This window comes from Carassius gibelio, chromosome A1 (assembly GCF_023724105.1).
Source record: "Carassius gibelio isolate Cgi1373 ecotype wild population from Czech Republic chromosome A1, carGib1.2-hapl.c, whole genome shotgun sequence".
Lineage (NCBI taxonomy): Eukaryota > Metazoa > Chordata > Actinopteri > Cypriniformes > Cyprinidae > Carassius > Carassius gibelio.
In genome coordinates this window covers 31382850-31403442 of record NC_068371.1, presented here as the reverse complement: position 1 = coordinate 31403442, position 20593 = coordinate 31382850, and the positions used below count along the sequence as shown (strand labels likewise).

The 20593-nt window shown below is 37.5% G+C and overlaps 2 protein-coding genes across 5 annotated transcripts; both read right to left on the bottom strand.

Moving 5' to 3' along the window:
- Positions 1-798: 798 nt before the first annotated feature.
- On the bottom strand, positions 799-16742 carry LOC128030736 (CMRF35-like molecule 3). 4 transcript variants are annotated; one of them, XM_052618673.1, is made up of 7 exons: positions 16601-16742; positions 15728-15805; positions 14411-14731; positions 13663-13779; positions 13479-13583; positions 1678-1733; positions 799-1561 (listed from the first exon to the last, which is right to left on the bottom strand). In XM_052618673.1, exons 2-7 carry the CDS (start codon positions 15786-15788, stop codon positions 1322-1324), a joined length of 900 nt encoding a protein of 299 aa, XP_052474633.1. In that variant the 5' UTR covers positions 15789-15805; positions 16601-16742; the 3' UTR covers positions 799-1321. The 4 variants fall into 4 exon arrangements, with proteins under 4 accessions (XP_052474633.1, XP_052474718.1, XP_052474805.1 ...); XM_052618758.1 differs by lacking the exon at positions 16601-16742 and adding an exon at positions 16416-16573; XM_052618845.1 differs by lacking the exon at positions 16601-16742 and adding an exon at positions 14860-15624.
- A 369-nt stretch (positions 16743-17111) lies between these two features.
- On the bottom strand, positions 17112-20064 carry LOC128030985 (uncharacterized). The gene is made up of 8 exons (XM_052619148.1): positions 19825-20064; positions 19163-19492; positions 18993-19037; positions 18665-18733; positions 18106-18222; positions 17972-18012; positions 17571-17870; positions 17112-17227 (listed from the first exon to the last, which is right to left on the bottom strand). The coding sequence occupies exons 1-7, from the start codon at positions 19862-19864 to the stop codon at positions 17637-17639; spliced, it is 876 nt and encodes a 291-aa protein (XP_052475108.1). The 5' UTR covers positions 19865-20064; the 3' UTR covers positions 17112-17227; positions 17571-17636.
- Between the last annotated feature and the right edge of the window lie 529 nt (positions 20065-20593).

The window sequence follows — 20593 nt, the reverse complement described above, 5'->3', positions numbered from 1 at the left end:
GATTCTTCACATATATGAAAACTGCATGTACAGAGTGTAATATATTTCATCTGTTCTGCTCAATGTTGGAGTGTTAATAAGCCTGCAGCTTTACCCTTATGAAACAAAAATATATTGCAGTATATTGGAAAACATCATGTAATATATTAGGCATATATTCTTATATATATTTATTTTTTCCAATATATTGCAATATATTGAAACAGCAATAATTTGTATATATAATATATGTATCATCAATATATTATTAAATGTATTCAAATATATAAAATATTAGAAAATAAAAAGGGAAAATAATACATTACAATATATCACAATATATTTTAAGAAATATATGGGTAAATATAGTTTCCTTTCGTAAGGGTACACCAGTGAGAAAACATATATACCTTGCTGCCAAATAAAAGTCTTGAGACTGTAACACTTCTGTGTGTCCTTTAATGCTGAAGGAGACAAGCTTCATTTTCTTGTGATTAAACACAACAGCGACTCGTTCCTCTCCACACTGACCTCTGATGGACAGACAACTTATGAAATGATTCAAAGCAACATATACACTTCCACACATCTCTATCACATCTCTGAGGCTCCAGGAAACAATAAGATACTGACAAACTGCTACTGAGACTTCATTATGACTGGTAATAAAAGTGATTTAAGGGCATTTCAATTCTCAATTAAAACTCTTTTGTCAAATCAACACTGTTCTGTCTAAAACGGACAATGAAAGACACACTGACCTGGATTTTTTTTTTTTTTATTATTATTATAAAAAAAAATAACAATAATTGGATTGAAAGAATCGTAATCTTACTAGAAAATTTTGAACCACACATAATGACAGTTTGATGCAGATCAAAACCAAGATTGGATTTTGTAATCAAATTAAGACAAAAAAAAGCCTGAATCTGATCAGATTACATTTGTATGTACATCTGGCTGCGAAGTCCATTTCCACTGATGACCATTCAATGCGTTTCCAGACATAATATGTATAATTTCTCTAACTGCACGTTTTGCAAACATTCAATGATTTCGTAATAGATGCGTGCTGTTTAATGTCACAGTTCAGGAAACCCAGCGAGTCAAGCTGTGAGAGATTTCATCAGTCAATCTGTGGCGTCATAATGTCATTGTCCTGATTAGCCACTTCCTATTTAGTGAACATCACTCTTTTACAGACAAAGTGATCATATTTACACCCGTTTTACATTTATTAGACTTAGAATATGATCTGAGGCTACTGTATCATTTGTAAAGTCTATGCAGCATTCACATGCAACAGAAAAGGGCTGATCATTTGAGGACGAGGATTCAGTGTTCAGTCCAGTGGTTGATGGATGGTGTGATAGATGGACTCTTCTTGAGACCCAGCGGTGAGACTCTGATAAATGTGACTGTGTCTGCTGGGGTTGAGTTGTGTGTAGATCTGATCTGGATTCACACTGTTTCTCACTGCAGCAGCAGCAGTCATGACGTCGAGGTCTGTGTCGAACGCTTCATCACTCTGAGCTGTGTGTGAGTTTGAGACGACAGCTGGGGTTTCTGTCTCATACGTATTCTGTAAATTGAAGGAAGGGAGAATTGAGCAAGAATGTGAACCTTGACACTGACTTGAGAAGAACTAAAGTTCATGATGCAACTCATTTTGAAATCTTTAAGATGATCCTGACTCACGTCTTCTTCTTTTCTGAATGTCAGATGAAGCCCCTGAGCGGAGAAGGAAACCAGACCTGCGATAGATGAATGTTATCTTAGTTTTAAAACTTCCAGTAACTGAATTCAGTTCTTCAGGTTAGCCAGACAGCAAGTCACTGACTGTCTCAACAGTTCTGTTCAGACCAGTTAAAAAAAAAAAAACAACGACAATTTGAACAGAAAGGAAATCTGCACTCTGTTTTTTTTTTTTTTACCTCTGTAATTTTAGGTAGTTTATAAATCATTACAGACTATCTAGTTCTATGTTGTCTAAAATCTAATTATTATTTGGTAAAAGTAATTCATTTTTAAAAAGTGTTACTTGAAAGAATCATTAACTTAAAGTTCTCCCAATAATCAAACTATGTAATTAAACACTCCCTCTGAGTTCAAACAAACCAATATACCAAAGTAATTCATTTACTCAAACACTTTACACTGACTGAACTGCTGTGAAGAGAGAACTGAAGATGAAAACAGACTTATTCGTTCTCGAGTCAAGAACCGTTTCTGTGAGACGCGTCCGATTCGTGAACCGAGGAGCTGATGATACTGCGCATGTGTGATTCAGCGTGAAGCAGACCGACACACAGAGCGTCTGAACTGAACTGATTCTTTTGGTGATTGATTCTGAACTGATTCTGTGCTAGGTTTATGGGTGCGGGTAAACCGAAGGCTTGAATCAAGGGCAATCATCGCCAATGATGCCATTACATCGAGCGCAAAAGAACCGGTGAACTGTTTTCTTCAACCGGTTTATTGAATCAAACTGTCCGAAAGAACTACTGGTGATACCGATGCAACCGGTTCTTCACTCGTGACTCGTGCACCATCAGTGAGCGCAGGACACTGAAGACATCTACAGTGGATTCATTCATTTTCCTCCACAAAAACATGCAAGCTTAGCCTAATCGTTGTGAGTAAAGGTTTTTCAAATGATAACTAAATATTCATTGAGTCATAAATGCATAATGTGGACAGAGTATTTATGCTAATGTAGGCATTATTCTTTTATTAAATGTCAGCTGCTAGTGGGAAGCAAATCCGGCGGAGCCTTTATCTTAATTTCTTTATTGCCAAATACCCATCTTAATTTAAAATTGATTTTAATTTAATTTATTTAAAAAAAAAAAAAACTTGTTTTTATTGGTGTGTTGGTCTATTTATTGGTTAAATGAGCCTATGTCTATGTATAGTGCAGAGATGTTATAATGTTAGAGAGGACTTATTTTATTTCTTTATTCCAACTTCCAAGTGGTGTAGTCTACGTTAGTTATTAATAAATTATGTTAAAAGGGTCATTCTACGGAAATGTCCATTTTTCTGTCCCTAGCCTTTACAGAAATATTACACTTGAAAAACACTTCAGGGTTACAATTTTTTTTATATTTTAAAATGAAACAATATGTTATTTGAACAATTACACTTTCTTGAGCCATCAATGTGGCAATATTTGATTTTTATTAATTAATTAGAATTCCAAGCACCAGAGAAGTGCCCGTCCCCACAGTCATGTACAGAGGGAAAATGCTTTATTTTGAGGTCAAAAACAGTGTTTTCTTCCATTTAAAATACAACCATGTGTCCATAACTATAAAATATATGATGTAAATTACATTAAAAAACAAAATGCTAAATAAATATTATAAAATATATAATGAAAGTAGTGGTCCCCTGGAGTTGTGTCACTGGTGTTACCGTTTAACAAAAAAGCTCTTATTTTGAAAAAACAATCACACTGATGACATCACTCGACTTCCTTCTTCCAATTTTCTGAAGATCTATTAAGAGAAGCCCATGGTAAGTCCACTGTCTCTTTTCAATTATCAGAAATCTTCTCATTTATCTCATGATTTCATATGAAGCTTTTAGTTGAAGTCACTGGTATGACCTCTTTTATTGTTTGGGCATTGTAAAAAACTAGAATACAAATGGATTAAACTACTTAATTTAGTGAATATGCCATGATTGACAACATGTGGTTTGATACCTTGCAGCAGCCATTTTGTAAAATGCAGTTTTCATGAAAATTGTCACTGGTGTTACTGTCACTGGTGTCACCTTCCTTATGGGTAACACCAGTGAAGATCAGTAACACCAGTGACTCCCTTTTATAGATAAACTTTGTTCAAAGCTATTCATTTAATTATTTTGCATAAAATGGCACTAAAATTGTGATTCTAACTTTTCTTTGTCATTGTTAAGCCTCCTTTGGTCATGTATTTCTAAATTGAGGGTATGGCTAAACTGAGCGCAGCTGAGAAACAGCGACTATACAGAAAGCGTAGGGATGCTGATCCTGAACGCAGAGCAGAGTATTTGCAGAAAAGGAAACAGAGCTATGTCCGTGACATTGACACACAAAAAAGAAAGAGTAAGTGATTTGAGTGAAAGGGAGAAGATATATGAGCGAAAGGCATGGAGGGCCCGTCAGCAAAGATGCAGGCAAAGAGTCAGAGCAGGAGCATTGACCCCCCCATCATCACCAGATAGATCACCCAGCGTTTCAAGGTACAAACTGAACTGTTACAAATACAGAAATAAATGGTGAAACAGATATAAAAGTGCATAGCATACAGTACCTCCACATTCACACTCACTCACAAACACTCTCTCTCTCTCTCTCTCTCTCTCTCTCACACACACACACACACACACACACTCTCACACACACTCATACTCACTCTCTCTCTCTCTCTCTCTCTCTCTCTCTCTCTCTCTCACAAACATACACACTCTCTCTCACACACACACACTCTCTCTATTTCTCACACACACACTCAAGCTAGGGTTAAATGAGTGAGAACTTTTTTTCAAGAAAATATTTTGCTTTACAGACAAATACAACAAGGGAGGAGACAACGTAGGAGAGATGCACAAAGGAAACAAAGGGAAATAGAGAAACTGAAAGACAAGATCATCGGTTGGAAAAGAAGATATGAAAAGGTGAAGAAACGTAACATACGACTGCAGCGTGCAAATCTTGACAGCCCAGAAGTTAAAACACAAACAGTTCTTCAAGGTCAGCGAGTCAACACCCATGTCAGAAAAACCCTGAAATATCACTTTGCTGTTTTGGGATCACTGACACACAAATACAAAAGTTTTAGAGACACAAAGTCAAAACAAAGTCTTGCACAGCTGGTATCAGAGAAGGTGATCAAAAAATATAAATGCAAGACATATTGCAAGAAGCTCATCGGTTGTGATTCTCGAATCATCCGAAAAACAAAGCAAGTTCAAGAAACTGGCATACGGAAGGAGACTGTAAAATCTGTCAGACAATTTTTTCTCAGGGATGACGTCAGCAGACTGACTACAGGGAGGAAGAACACACTTACTCTCAAGAAGATTAAGAGACAGAGGAGGCTACTGTCTGATTCCTTGCTCAACCTCCACAAGAAATATGTATCTGAGCACCAACAAATTTCTTATGCTTTCTTCTGCCGTCAGAGACCATTGTGGGTGGTTCCACCAAATGAGAGAGACAGAGAGACATGCCAATGTAAGACACATGAAAACTTGCAGTTCATGGCTGACAAATTATACAAGCTTGGCATTTCAGACTCCAGAAACTTAGAGGAAATGTCCGACAGCACTGTGTGCAGCAGCTCCAAGACATGTGCGTATGGTGATTGTTTGGACTGCAAATCGTCAACCTATCCCTTAAACAGGTATTCAAGTAGGGTGGTGACTCTGAGCCAATGGTGCCAGGAGAAGGTGAACATCTCACTGCAAAGTGGAGAGACAAGAGTCAGTACAATCACTGTCAAAAAAGATACCCCAATACAGGAGGATGAGCTTGTGGCACAATTCCAGGACCGACTCTTTAAATTCAGGAGACACATTTTTAATATTCGCTGGCAGTACAGCCAGTACAGGAATCTCAGAGAGAGCCTTACTGCCAAAGACTGCCTTATCCACATCGATTTCAGCGAGAACTATTCTTGTAAATACTCAAATGAAATCCAGTCAGTCCACTTTGGGGGGTCACATCAGCAGGCGACCCTCCACACTGGAGTGCTTTATCTGGCAAACCAGGCCCCCTTGCCCTTCTGCACCATCTCCCCCAGTAGAAGGCATGACCCACCAGCTATATGGGCTCATTTGGATCCTATTCTTAATTTCCTGAAAAAGGACCACACTGATATCCAAAACCTACATTTTTTTAGTGATGGCCCTGCCACCCAATACAAAAACCGCTTAAACTTTTACATAATATCCACGGAGCCACACCAGAGGGGTTTCTCGACTGTGACATGGAACTTCTTTGAGGCAAGTCACAGGAAGGGTTCACCAGATGGAGTGGGGGCTGCACTGAAGAGAACAGCTGACGCATTAGTTCGTCAAGGTAAAGATATTCCTGATGCACAGAGCTTTTTCCAGCTGCTGAATGACACAAGCAAGGTGAAACTCTACTATGTGAGTGAGAAAGAAGTTGAGAAGAAGGATGAAGGTTTAAAGCAAGTGCCCCTATTCACCATTAAAGGCACCATGAAAATGCATGAGGTCCTTAGTGTTTCTCCTGGCATTCTCAAATACAGGGACATAAGCTTTTTCTGTGGGGCTGCTGAGGGGGTGTTTGAGTGTCCATGCCACAGCCTAGAGGAGGTTACTCTTGTAGCTATGGATGCAATCAATCAAACAGGCAAAGATTTTAGACCCAATGTCATAGAACAGCATCACACTGGGCAGTGGTGTGTTGTGGGATATGATGATGATCCCTATCCTGGCATCATCCTGCAGGTGGAGGAAAACAATGTTCAAGTTAAATGCATGCACCGCAACGGAGTGAACAAGTTTTTCTGGCCAAGCCCCAGAGATGATGTTAACTGGTACGGTGATGACCAGATCATATGCCTGATTCCAGAGCCCATGGCACTAAATAAGCGTTCAGTTCAGATTGATCAGCGGTTCTGGGAGTTCGTTATGGGGCAGCTGGGCAAGTAAAAAAAAGCAAAAAAAAAAAAGCAAAAAAGCACCATGAAATGGAAAATGGGGGACAGTTCAATGTTTTCCCCTCTTAGTCATTGTCTAAACTGCATTTGTTCAATTGTGACTGTTTTTTATGTCATGGTATTGTACTTACTAGGTAATGTACTTTGTTGTACATTTTAGTTGTTTTCTAATGAAGTTAAAATGTTAAGTTAAAATGTTGTCTATGATATTTTTCTAACTCTGATTTCAGTTCTTATGAAATGAGTCATATATGTTATGTATGTCACTGGTGTTACTGTGTTTTTTTTCTTTCACATTAAATAAAATCTGTCATATGTGGCATAATGATCATTTTAAATTCATTGAATTCTGCTGCACTTAAGAGTTAAGCTTTAAAGGATTGTATTATTGCTTGTTTAAAACCTTTTTTTTTCAAATATTTTTATATGGTGTATGCGGTCTTTAAATACATGCACACAAAAAAAAAGAAAAATCATTAAGCTGTAATTTATGTGTAATCATGAAGTCAAAGGGTAATCTAATAATGTGGTCTAAGTTTAAATGTTAGAAAAAGAAATCAATTTTAAGAGATCTTGCCATACCAAATGTGGACGTTTCTGTAGAATGACCCAAAACATGTATAAATGACTCATTATTAACAAAAGGCAAAAGCGTTGTGTGCGTGTGGACATTTGAATAATGTCGGGTGTGTTCTGGCTTTTAAAAAGCTGTCAATCAAAATGTACTTGTCTTAACTTCCGGTAGACTCCAAATAGAATCAATAACAACAGCCAAGTCCCTCTAGAGTAGATAATTTTTGATAACAAACAAAATGTGTTTTCTGTGTGGATCAGGCGGACTTAATGAAAATTCTAATTCATCCTTTGCCAGCAGGAGATGTTTTAAAGCATAGACATAAAGCGCGAGAAATAGAGGTTTCCCCAGTAACAGCTGTAAACAAAGCAGAGCTGGTACGCTCACACGCTGCTTTATCAGGCATATAACATGCAATTCTTCCTTCAGAAATACAGCGATATAAAAACACCCGTGCCTCGTTTTGATATTTAAACATAAATGTAAGGAATTATTATTATTAAACGTGCAGTAAATACGTTATTTAACGTTACGTTACTCATGTTTAACGAAACTTTTTTGAAACTCGATCAGTTTTAAAATTGTGGCTCCAAAAATAAATGAATGTATGGGAAACACATCCCGCAGCACAACCACCTGAGCCCAACTTCAGTCTGCTCATCACCTTGACTTTAACTGCGTTTTTAGAAGGCACCGCAGCCAGACCGATATACACAACACAGACCGGAAGTTAACTTAGGTCCAGGCGCTTGCGCCCGATGAAACCGTCTATATATACTACATATATATATATCAGGGTTTCCGTTGTCCGGTAATTGCCGGACATTGGCCGAAAAAAAAAAAAAGAAATGTCCGACAAAATTAAATCTCTCCGGTCAAATTGTCTGAATAAAATTGCCTAATAATCCCGCCCCCTAAAATAAGCCAAAAAAATAAATAAATAAATAAAAACGGGCTCCCCTTTCATCTCCGTTTCAGCGCTTTTCTGGGCACTGAGGACAGCGACTCAGTAGCCTACCTGAATTTAATGTGTAATTAGCATAGGTAAAAAAAAAATTCGTTTTAAATTGTTCAAAAGACATTTCAAGCTTTCTTAAGATATATTTCATGTCTGTGAGGCCTACGCAGAGTTTCGTTAAATTAGGTTGAGATGCACTCCAGTTCACTAGCAATGCAAGTGGCCGCGAGGGCGCCTGCATGATTAGGCCTGTCGTCTGCTATATTTGCTTCTTATGTATTAAATCCAGGCAATTGGTTGATAAAAAAAAAATATTAAAATTAAGATACAATTTATACAAAACGAAATTCACTTCAAAAAAGTATTTCTACTAAACAAAACTTAATTAAGTGGTCAAAATCATGTCTGACCCGCTCCATGTCTCTCGATATTGCGCATCTTATCTTACTCGTGCGGTTTACTTTTCATAATCAACATAAATTAAAAAATAACATTATAATATTTTAACAAATATTAAACTAAATAAGCTTATTTAATGGCTACAACATGTATAGTAGACCTAGAATCTCTATTTGTACACTGTAAAACCCGATAAGTAAACTTAACTCAAACCGTTTGAGTAAACAGACTGCCTTGATTTAAACCATGTAAGTTTTAAAACTTTGCATTTAAGTAATTAAGTGATTAACTAAGTGCTAATTGAGAATTAGTGATGAACAGCTGCTGTTAACAAACAGAATCACTGAAGAAAAGAGAAACACAAGAACTACTACAACTGACTTCAGACACAGCCTTAGATGAAATCAACTGAAATAAAATACATGAAATCTCTCAAGATCTGATTAAACAACCCCACAAACAGCATCAGCAGCTCCACTTATTAATAACCAGACTGACTTTATTTCTGTCAGACGTCTACAGAAGATCTTATTGAGAATGAACTAAGGTTTAGATGTTGATTTATTGTTTCATTTGAAGTAACCATGTTAGAGATCAGTGTTTGCTTTAGTTGGGCTCTTGACCCTTGATTTCTGTCTTAGTCTTTTCTCTGGCTGTTATAACCGTGTGTTTCTAAAACACATTTGTTATAACTCAAAAGCCCAGAAGAAAAGCCGTCAGGTGTTCACCTGTACCTAGGTGTAGATTGTTATACTTTATATTGGTATAACAACCAATATATATATATAATTATGCAACTGTTAGGAGTCTAATCTCTGATGAAATATGGGTTGTGTAATTAAATTGACTATAGTAAAAGTGATTCTTAGAGCCAGTAGAGGTGTGCGATACCGCTAGATTTGGTATCGATCCGATACCAAGTAAATACAGGGCCAGTATCGCCGATACCGATACCAATACCGATACTTTTTAATAATTAAGGTGGATGTGTCTTCAACCTAAATCTAAATGAATTTTCATGACTTTTAATTTGTTTTTGTGATTTGCATTTTGGGTTATTAATCAGTACTACAAAAGCTTTTGTTCAGAAACAACTTTTGGTTACTTCTGATTTATTTAAATAAACAAAGTTACAAAATGATTACTTCACAAATATAAAAAATGTAAAAACAAATTCTCTTTTCAAGTAGCATGTTAATAAAAAAAAAAAATTCTCCTCTTTAGTGCACTTCTTTTCAGTATTTTTTTCTTAAAGTCACAAAGTTTTACTTCACAATATAAAACAAATTCTCCTTATACAAAATTCCTGAAGCCGACATCTTCCACTATGGAAAGAGGCTGCAGGTCCTTCACAATCATTTCTGATAGGCGCCTTGTAATATCCACTGCTCTTGGAGAATCAGCTATTGAAAAATAATAAAAATAATTAAGTCTGGTACACATCTAGGTGAAGTTTAAATATAGAAATTAGTATCCCTTTCACAGCTAACACAAAAAGGGTAGATCGGCCTGAAAATACAGCCATACAACGCTCCTCTTTCTCTCCGCGTCTGACTGACTGCTGTTAGAAATGCGCGGCTGAGCGGTGCGCGCGCTTGACTGCTGGTGGTAGCGCTAGTGGTGAGTCACGTGACGGTACAACACAGGAGAGGGGGCGGAGAGCAGTGTCGAGCACAAGCAGCACTCTCAAGAGTTTGCTCTGCTCTGTGACAGCAGCAGCATTTTGACAAACACGGCCAGGTCGCAAAACGAGAGAAACTGAAACTTAAGTATCGATATTTTCCCGTTGGTATCGATCAATACCGATACCAACGTTGGTATCGATAAAAGTATCGATCTGCCCACCTCTAAGAGCCAGTGGTTCTGTAATAATCAGCTAATACAAAGACTTTCCAGACAGTTTGGTCTTCTATGGTGTCAGTTAGTCACACACAGACATCAATAATCAGAATATGAACCTCAACAATGGTGACCATAAAAGAAAAAAAAATAAAATGCTGCAGAGCATGCTGGGAGCCATGGATGAGATTTGTACTACAATAGTACCCAGCATGCATTGCAGCATGTTTTTTTTGTCACCATTGTTGAGGTTCATATTCTGATTATTGATGTCTGTGTCTGACCAACTACTGGGATGGAAGACAAATGTATATGTACAAAATGTTTATGAAATCATTTTTATATTAACTGATTATCACAGAATCACTGGCTCTTAGTGTCATTTTTATTAGGTCCACTTCTACTAATTACACATTTGTTTAATCAGAGATTAGACTCTGTATAGATCAATATTTGTGAATAATAATGAAAAATTATCATCACAGCTATAAAGTATAACAATCTACACCTAGGTACAGGTGAACACCTAATGGCATTTCTTCTGGGCTTTTGAGTTACAACGAAAGTGTTTTAGAAACACACAGTTATAACAGCCAGAGAAAAGACTAAGACAGAAATCAAGGGTCAAGAGCCCAACTAAAGCAGACACTGATCTCTAACATGGCTACTTCAAATGAAACAATAAATCAACATCTAAACCTTAGTTCATTCTCAATAAGATCTTCTGTAGACGTCTGACAGAAATAAAGTCAGTCTGGTTATTAATAAGTGGAGCTGCTGATGCTGTTTGTGGGGTTTGTGCGCTTAATTACTTAATTGCAATGTATATCTTCTTTCAATGAACTCAACTGAATTAAGTTCAGAGTACTCATAACTGTTAGTTTTTTCAACTTAAATGGTTTAAGGCAATCGGTTTCCTCAAACGGTTTGAGTTAACATAACTTGTCAGGTTTGAGTGAGGCTGTGTCTGAAGTCAGCTGTTGTTCCTTTCTCTCTTTTCTTCAGTGATTCTGTTTGTTAACAGCAGGTGTTCATCACTAAAGCTCAATTAATCACTTAATCACTTAATTGCAATGTATATCTTCTTTCAGTGAACTCAACTGAATTAAGTTCAGAGTACTCATAACTGTTAGTTTTTTCAACTTAAATGGTTTAAGGCAATCGGTTTCCTCAAACGGTTTGAGTTAACATAACTTAAGGATATCTGTTTACTCAAACCGTTTGAGTTAAGTTTACTTGTCGGGTATTACAGTCAAGGCAATCGGTTTACTCAAACGATTTGAGTTAAGTTAACTTGTCGGGTTTTACAGTGTACAAATTGCTGCACATTCATTTCATTCTGAATTTTGCACACATAAGTTGAAAGGCATTTGTTTGTGCATGCATGTAAAACATATCTGCAACTTTTATCAAGTTCACTGATAATTATGCGTGCATTTATGAATTATTATCTTAATTGTGACGAGTCAGCTGCCTCCTCCCTGATTGTCACCGGCACCCCGTCCTAAATGGAGTGGACTGGAGTGGGTGTGTGAGAGGAGGGGCGCTGGACGAGTCAGGGCTGGCGGCGTGTGATGGGGCACACCTGATGTGAATGGAGCCTCATCCCCGCCGCTGTTTAAAAGCCCAACGCGCCTCTCCTCAGGAGACCGGTCTCTTCCCCGTGCATGCACACTGGTGTCCTCGTGGGTCCAGGAAGGGTGCGTTGAGGGCAAGGGCGTAACTTTGGGTCTACCATTGGGGGGGTTAAACTCGCGGCATATGAATAATTTTCTTGTGTAAAAGGTAACATGCTAATTTACACTACAGATTATTTAAAATATGATACTATCTTTCTTGCTGGCAAATGAAATTAATAAAGAAAACGAAAAAAAGTATTCATTCTGAATATTTCATATTATTTTAATCTGAATGATGTTATGATATTAAGGGGGTTATATTAGTTGGATCTGATATTTGGGGGGGTCATGACCCCCGTAACCCCCCTGCAAATTACGCGCATGGTTGAGGGACTCCCGCGCCACCAAGATGTGAGCTGCCGGACCCGCGATCCGGATGGGAACCGCACCCGTTTACACGGCCGACGGGCCAGGATGCCGGGCCGTCCATCCCCTACCAGCGCCGCGGCCAACGAGAGAGACGCGGCCGCTAGGAGAAGCCGCCGCCCCTCGCGCCCCCGACCGAGGAGGGGAGCGCGTGCGGCCGCCGGACTCCGCCCCTTGCCTGGACCCTTCCTCGATGAACACTGCCCGACCTACACAAACCCCGCAGCACGACGAGGACACCAGATTCCCTGTTATTTTGGACACTTTCCCCCTTTGGCCACTTTTATTCCCTGTTATTTTATGATTTCTGTTAATAAAAGCCTCTCCGAGGCCTGACGCCACGCCCACTGTGTCTGTCTTGTGCTCCTCCCGTGACATAATCTATAATGAAACAAGGACGAAACATATGCTTTGTTTGTTTAGAATGGAATGGATCGCAAATAGATCCGAATGAAGAAATGAACCATAGTAGAAAATGTTTTTTTTCCGTCTATTTGAAAGTTAGGCTAATAAACATGTTGCATTCGGCTGCCTGATTATGTCATTTTTTACGTTACATAGCCTGCCTCCAGTTTTCCTCACCTTGACTAATTAAGAGGCGATACTTGACCGGCATATCGTCAAAATGTCCGGAAAAGGAAACCTCTGCCGGTCACTTTGACCGGCAACATTTTTTTCTAGCGCAAACTCTGATATATATATATATATATATATATATATATATATATATATATATATATATATATATATATATATATATATATATATATATATATATATATAACCAAAAAAAATATTAGAAAACAACATTACTAAAACTAAAAATGCAATGGATATACATATATATATATATATATATATATATGAAAATGGAAAAAAATAAAAATGGAAAGTAATTCAAAATATAAATAAAACCTATAACAGTATCTGATCTGAATAGTGATCTGAATGTAGACAAATTGAGATTGAATTAATTAATTCATTAATATATACTGCATAAATATTACCACATGTCTTTGTCTTCCGTATGGCCACAATAAGCAACACAGCACAGATGAAGAACAAAACCAAAGCTCCTGCTGTAATGACGATGATGATGATATCAAATGAACCTGAAAATGAAGCACTGAGCTGGTTCAGATGTTTCTGTGAGAGAGACATGAGCAGTGTGTGATGTGGAGAGCTGTTTACCTGAGTCAGGTGGAGACGTCTGTGCTTGCAGGGTTTGAGGAGTCAGAGGAGCTGATGAAACACGAGTGCTTGTCATTAAACACAGGCGGACGGTTGGACCTTCAGTTGTCCCAATATCTAAAGCAACGAAAACAAAGATGGACTAGATTTCACTTGTATTAATACATTACAATCACATGTGTGTTAACCCATTGATTATGATGCAGTATCGCCGAGAATATGATGTATAAAATATATTTTAAAAACATGAAATATTTACTGTAGCTTGTCAGAGTCTAAAATATCTAATAAATAAATAAAATAATATGCTACAAAAGCAAATTCTTCCCTTTGTGTTGGGGTTAATCTGACCTGCATTATTTTGTTCAAAATTAACTGCACAGACACAAAATAAACGAATGTTTTTTATGAATACTTGTAATACCTGAGGTGCAAATAATTACAATTAGTTATAAATTATTTTTAACCCTTGCCAGGTTAAAATGAGTTATTCCCATTGCTTATTTTCAGTGTGGCAACAGACTGGGAACTGACACTTGTGATGGTGATTTTTGGTGAACTGCATGGAAACCAATGGAGATTGATTAATGTAACAAGCACCTGCACTTTCTAAAACACATCTATGTATCAAATCTTTGCATGCACATCCATGACCCTACATGAGGAAAGTCACATACATGCATGAACAGTTACAGGCTTGTTTTCATGGACATTTTTACTATAGATTCATTAGTTTAAGTCACATTACCCTGTTTTACGAGCAACAGAATTTCTGAATAGACATCTTTAAATACAGTCCTCTCCACTCCACACCAGTATTGTCCTTCATCCTCTAGTCTCAGATCAGTGATGGTGACGGTGAAAACTCTGGCCGTCCTGTTGTCACTCAGAGAGAATCTCTGGTCTTTAGCTGGAGATCCGGATTTAACCATGATGACTTTATTTATAATTTTGCACTCGCCTTTACACAAATACTTTGGATTTGATTCATATCCAGATTCATAAGGGCATCTGATGTCAGCTGTCTTTCCTCTGAATCCTAATACTGTAACTCGAGCACCAACAACAACTGAAAACAGAAATATCATTAGACAGGATTAGCACATTTAACATATTAAGAAATGCCGACTGCTGGTTGTAAAATTGTGGAAAAGCAGAGAAGTGCAAAACTGTCACAGGCAGAAGTCCTGAACTCACCGATACCCATGCAGAACCAGAGAAGAAGAAAGCTCCACATGGTGAGGATTTATATCACTTTTGTTTCTAAATAAAACTCGTAAACACTGACAAATGCTTCTTTCTTCCGTACTGACGTGTCTATGGTGCAATGCTTAACTTCTTCTTCCCCTTCCCTGTTTTTAGCACTACACACACCTTGCATATCTTGACATTACTGTACATATCAACCAAATATCAGAACAGATCTAATGCATGCATACATTTTGTTAACATTATTATGCTTTTACTTGCCCTTAGAGAGAATGTGGATGCTTTAATCACTTTTAAAAATGTGAATTTCATTGCACCAAACAAACAATAAATGACAATAATGACAATAAATCAGTCAAATTATAACATTAATATTATAAAAGTACCATAATAGTACCAAAGGATAATAGTAAATCAAGAGTATGATCAATTATATATCTATTTACTCTCCAGGTTTGTAACTCTCCAACTTTTGAAAGGCACATGTTGATCATTTATGAAACTAAAGTATATGGCTTACTTCTGTATATTAGCTGGATATGAAAGTATTTTGGTATCCAGAGGTTGCAAACCTCTCCTTTAAATACCTCATAACAGAGGGTGGGGAAATACCATATATGTACCTGAATGACATTTAGCTGACCTGCACTGTATAAAAATATTCATGTAGACACATAAAACAATCTACCAAACACATTAATCTGAAAATCAGCACCAGAGCACTAAGACCAACTCCTTCATAAACCAGAGGATCTGAGGACAGAAACCAGCACACAGATGAAACATTTCTTTCCTTCCTATCTGATTCTCAAGTAGTCCTATAAATATCCAAAGACACTAAAAAAGTCTTATTTACCAGACAGTGCTGATCTGTGCATGGTTTCTGGTGAAGAGTCTGCAGTCGACCGCTTTGTCATTAATGCTCCCTTATTCTCTATATAAAAAAAATATGATTCAATATCTGAATTTAAGTAAGGAAGAAGTGATTTATAGATGGATGGCAATAGCCTGTTGTATCACTAGTTGTTGGTTTTGCAGGTGATATGGATGAACTTGGTGAAGCACACAGAAAAATCTCCAGTGTTAATTTAACACTCTAAATGTGGAGTCATATAAACACTGAAGCAGTGTTAAAAGTAACACTGAAGCACAGTTGAAGTTAATGAGATAATTAAGAAGTTAATTGAGTTATGATTGACCATTATTGAAGACACCTGATGTTAACAAGCAGAATCACAAACGAGAAAATCACAATTTGTGTGTCACCATTATAGTGTTCAGTGTTTGATTTAGTTGGGATCTTAACTCATAACTCAATTAACTTATTAATTATCCCATTAACACTGGGGATTTTGCTGTGCAGGCCTCGGTATAGAGACTGGAAAATATGAATACATCCAGTAAATATGCTACTATAACGTAAACGGGTGTTGTTTATCACGTTTCCTGTTTTTGGCTATCATAAATGAGAAATTCAAGTTTCCAGACATTTAAGAAACAGAAGTAAAACAATCAGCAAGTCTGAACAGAGTAAGATTACTCACATGCCTTTTTTCAAACATGCATTCTTTTAAAGCATCTATAATGAATAATAAAATATGTTTAATGTATGTGACTGTAAATTAAGTAAAGCAAACTTTCAACTACAACATACCTCTGAAAGGAAAAGTTCAACTCTAAACAAAACCATTTTTACTAAATAAAGTGAGTTTTTTTAAATATAACTTACCCTGAAACACATGTAGCCGAGTCCTATACGTGTAAGTGTCTATTAAAAGTCTGTCGACTGCGCAGATGTAAGTGGCAGAGTCTGACAGCCGCAGGTCAGTGATGGTGATGGTGAAGTCTGATCTTTTGTCATGTATGGTGTATCTGCCTCTGTTAGTCGGGTTTTCTCATGCATTTGATTTAATGAGAATATTCTCGACCGCACAAGAGTCTCTGCAGAAATACTTGATGTTCCCACGGGCCAATAAATGTGAACAATGAAATGTGACGTTTCCTCCCGTCGGAGCCGTAAAAGCATTCGTAGACACCCCTGGAAATCAGGAATCAGACAGGATGTGACATCACATGATCAACTGAATCAATAGCGCAAGTCAGTCCAAATATCAGGCTTTAGTTACTCGTTCCTTATGAAAGATAAAGGGATGTTCACTCACCTGTGAAGATGTGGGAGAGGAAAACTAGAAAAATCCACATGCTGAAAAGACCCAAAAGAGACTTCACAGCACTTATAAAAGCTAAACACTGTGTGAAATCCAGGGTACACTTCACCTTCCTCCTGTGTGGTGTGATGAATTCTTTAATTCTATTTTTGTCTCTCCATCCTCTTGAGATATCTGCAGTGATGCACCTGTGGCATAACGTGACTTGTAGTCTCACTAAACTCACACACTTTTCTATACGTCTACATTTGCTGTTTTCATTCAGACACATTTATTTATTCAAGACAATTCAATTGTTTGTCTTTATACATGAAATCAACATAACAAACTGATGAAAATTGATAACATTATACAATAAGGTTCGATTAGTTAATTTTACTTAATGCATTAACTAAAAATACGCAATACATGTGTATTCTTTGTTACCATTAGTTGTGAATCCAACAGATATAACGTTTAATTGTAATAATTAATTAGTAAATGTAAATGTTACCAAATCAGGATTTTTTAACTACTGTTAACGATAGAAACCTTATTGTAACTGTTGCAGGAAAAAGAAACTTTGATTTTGTCAAGCTGTTGATGAGGATGTTTTGGTCAGTCAGTAGTCTGATCAATACTCTGATAAATTGACTCTTGAACAACATCCGGGTTCATTTCGGTGTAGATCTGATCCAAATCTGGTTGCACAGCATCCGTGCAGCAGGCGTCTGTGCTGGGATCCGGCTCTGTGTTTGCAGGCCTATGAAGCTCTGGGATAACTGAACCTTTATCACTTCGAGCCGTGGGCGGGTTTGTAAAGACGACCGAGCTCATTTTCACATACTCATCCTGTAAAGAGGAAGCTTTCATGTCAGTGAGCACATTAGTTAACATTATCAGCATCACTATTAATGTGGTTGTGAACGTGATAACACTGATTACAGACTTACAACAACTTGAGCTGTTGTCTTCCGGTGATAAGACACAGACACTGGAGAAGGGTAATGCATGTATTAATTGACGCATGATAAAAGTTAAATCTTTGATTGCGTAGAAAAGAGGAAGTCTCATGCAGTCGTCTCACCCGACAGCTTGGAGGCGGTGGCACATTTTAAAACTTTAAACAGACCGAATGGACACACAACCAGAAGTGTGCAAACACACAACAAACTCAAGACTGTCACGAACCTGACGTAAGATTCTGTGGAAAAGGAATACAATCTGACACACCTGATAAGACACACTTTAGTTTATGTGAGCGGCTGAAACAAAGAGCAGAAGAGAAATTGAGACAAATAGCTAGGTCTGAGAAAAGAGACAGTCCAGTTGTGTAAGAAGTTAACAGGAACGATGTAAGACAATATGAAACAACATAGCAATACGTTCAAACAATCGAAAGAAATTAAAGAATGACAGAACAAACACAAGAATGAAAGAATGAACTACTAAATGAAAGAATGGGTGAGCGATAGACAGAATGGAGGACAAATGCATGCACAAGGTCAGAAGACAGATACAGCAAAGAACAGAATGAAGGAACAAATGATAGACTGACTAGATTGAATAAACAAATGGTGGATTGAACAAATAATAAGCAGGAGGAATGAATCAATGATAGACTGTACAGAGGACAGACAGTTCACCCTGATCTCTAGTTCTGGCCCAGTTCTGTGCTGTGATATTCACAGGACTGCTCGTGCTGGAGACGATCACTACAACACAACAGAAGAAAAGAGATCATTATGATAGGCAGCAGCTTTATTTGCACCCGCATGTTCTTAGCAATAGATGCTATTTACACTTTGTAAAACTAGGAGTATTTTCTTTGCAATAATAGTAGTTAGATGCTTTTTACACTACTTGGTGCAAATAGTGCCAGATATATGCATGCATATAAACATTAAGCAATAATAACATATTGAGTATATAGCATATAGCGTTTGTATGATCGCTCCTGCATTTCTGCGGTACCTTTCGGTGTCGGTGCTGGTGTTGTGCTTGGTCTCTTTGCTTCACCTGTGCAGAGAAGAAGGAACGTGAAACTATCCTTCAGCCACATTCACTTCTGCATTCAGTCGTGTGTGTGTATGTGCGTGTGGAAAAACATAGAGCCTATCAAATACTTTCTAAATGATTCTCACCTCTTATGACAGTCAGTTGTATTTCTTCCCCTGTAGGATCAGGCATCAGTGTAATATCCACACCGAACGAGTAGTAGCCAGAATCCTCCAGGACCAGATTCAAGATGGTGGCGGTGAGGACGCAAGCAGACGTGTTGTCGAATAGAGAGAATCGCCCCTGTTTCACACACCTGTTGGGATGAGACGTCTCAACCAGTTTCTCAAAGAAGAAAGCACCATGTTTGCCGAAGTATTTGGTGTCTGTCTTGTAGTCCGGTGTGTAAATGGCTTTAAAGGTTACGTGGCTCCCCTCATATCCGATCTCAGCATAGCAAACATCCAGTAAACAGGCTGGAAATGATATTAAATTACATTTTAAAGTATTTTAAAGATTTTAAATCGTGATTTACGTAATACACAAATATAAAGCAGCAGTCAATGTTAATTTTTTCCAACAACTAACAATTAACAACACAATTTGTCTAACTACATTGGTAGTTAGATTATTAGTAGATTTGGTCATTTGTAGCTTTATATTTTAAGCCCGACTGTACTTGAACGAGAACGAGAACTAGCCTAAGTTTGGCAAGCTAGAGTTTTGAAGTAGTTTTCCCAACACTGATGCTGACAGTTATAAAATCCAGATGCTGTTGTTTTGATGTAAAGTGATCGCTAGCACTCACCTGTGTAGACGCAGAAACAAACGAATCCTGCTTTCCACATGCCGAATGGATTTTAATTGATTCTAATGAGTGCAGAGAATAAAACCTTGGCTTTCTGGCAGTGTCTCTCTCACTTCCTCATCTCTATTTTGGACGAATCCTCAACCCAAACTCAAGACTGTGGTTGTACACAGTGGGCAGTTCAAATGCAACTTTCTCCATATGACCAACTTCCCCCCCAAACTATTAAAATGACTCAAAATGCAGCAACTACAATGAGATGAATTCAACTGAATAAATGAATACATCAAATCTCTCAAGATCTGATTAAACAACTACTAAAACAGCTTCACCAGATTCACATTACTAACCAGACTGACTTTATTTCTGTCAGATGTCTAGAGAAGATCTTATTGAGAGTTAAATAGGTTTAGGTGTTTTTTCACTACCATGATGGAGATCAGTGTTTACTTTAGTTGTGCTTTTGAACGTGACTTTTCAACAACCAAGGTTTTTTTTTTTTTCTTTTTTAACATGCTGTAACAGTGCGCCTTTGGAACTTGTTATAGCAAAACTAAAGTCCACAGAAGAAAAAAAAATCTGGTATTGTTGTTTAAAGATTGACTAGAACAAACACTATTACTTCTGATCTAATCCTGTGTCCCTTCTCTTATTGAATATTGACACTACAGCAAAATAAGAAACACTGCTGATCCTAAAGTAATGAAAGACTGTTAAGAAAATTTCACTCATAAAAAAACCTGCGCTGATCTTTAGACAGAAACATCAA

Bases quoted from the DNA above. Each gene is read 5' to 3' on its own strand.
- LOC128030736 (XM_052618673.1), bottom strand. From the start codon at position 15,788: ATGACAAAGCGGTCGACTGCAGACTCTTCACCAGAAACCATGCACAGA. The intron at 13,780-14,410 runs GTAATGTGACTT...TCGTTGCTTTAG, and splicing joins TCTGTTGCTCGTAAAACAGG to ATATTGGGACAACTGAAGGT. The intron at 13,584-13,662 runs GTAAACAGCTCT...CTTCATTTTCAG, and splicing joins GACGTCTCCACCTGACTCAG to GTTCATTTGATATCATCATC.
- LOC128030985 (XM_052619148.1), bottom strand. From the start codon at position 19,864: ATGTGGAAAGCAGGATTCGTTTGTTTCTGCGTCTACACAG. The intron at 18,223-18,664 runs GTGAACTGTCTG...CCTTTTCCACAG, and splicing joins GGCCAGAACTAGAGATCAGG to AATCTTACGTCAGGTTCGTG. The intron at 17,871-17,971 runs GTAAGTCTGTAA...TCCTCTTTACAG, and splicing joins AGACAACAGCTCAAGTTGTT to GATGAGTATGTGAAAATGAG.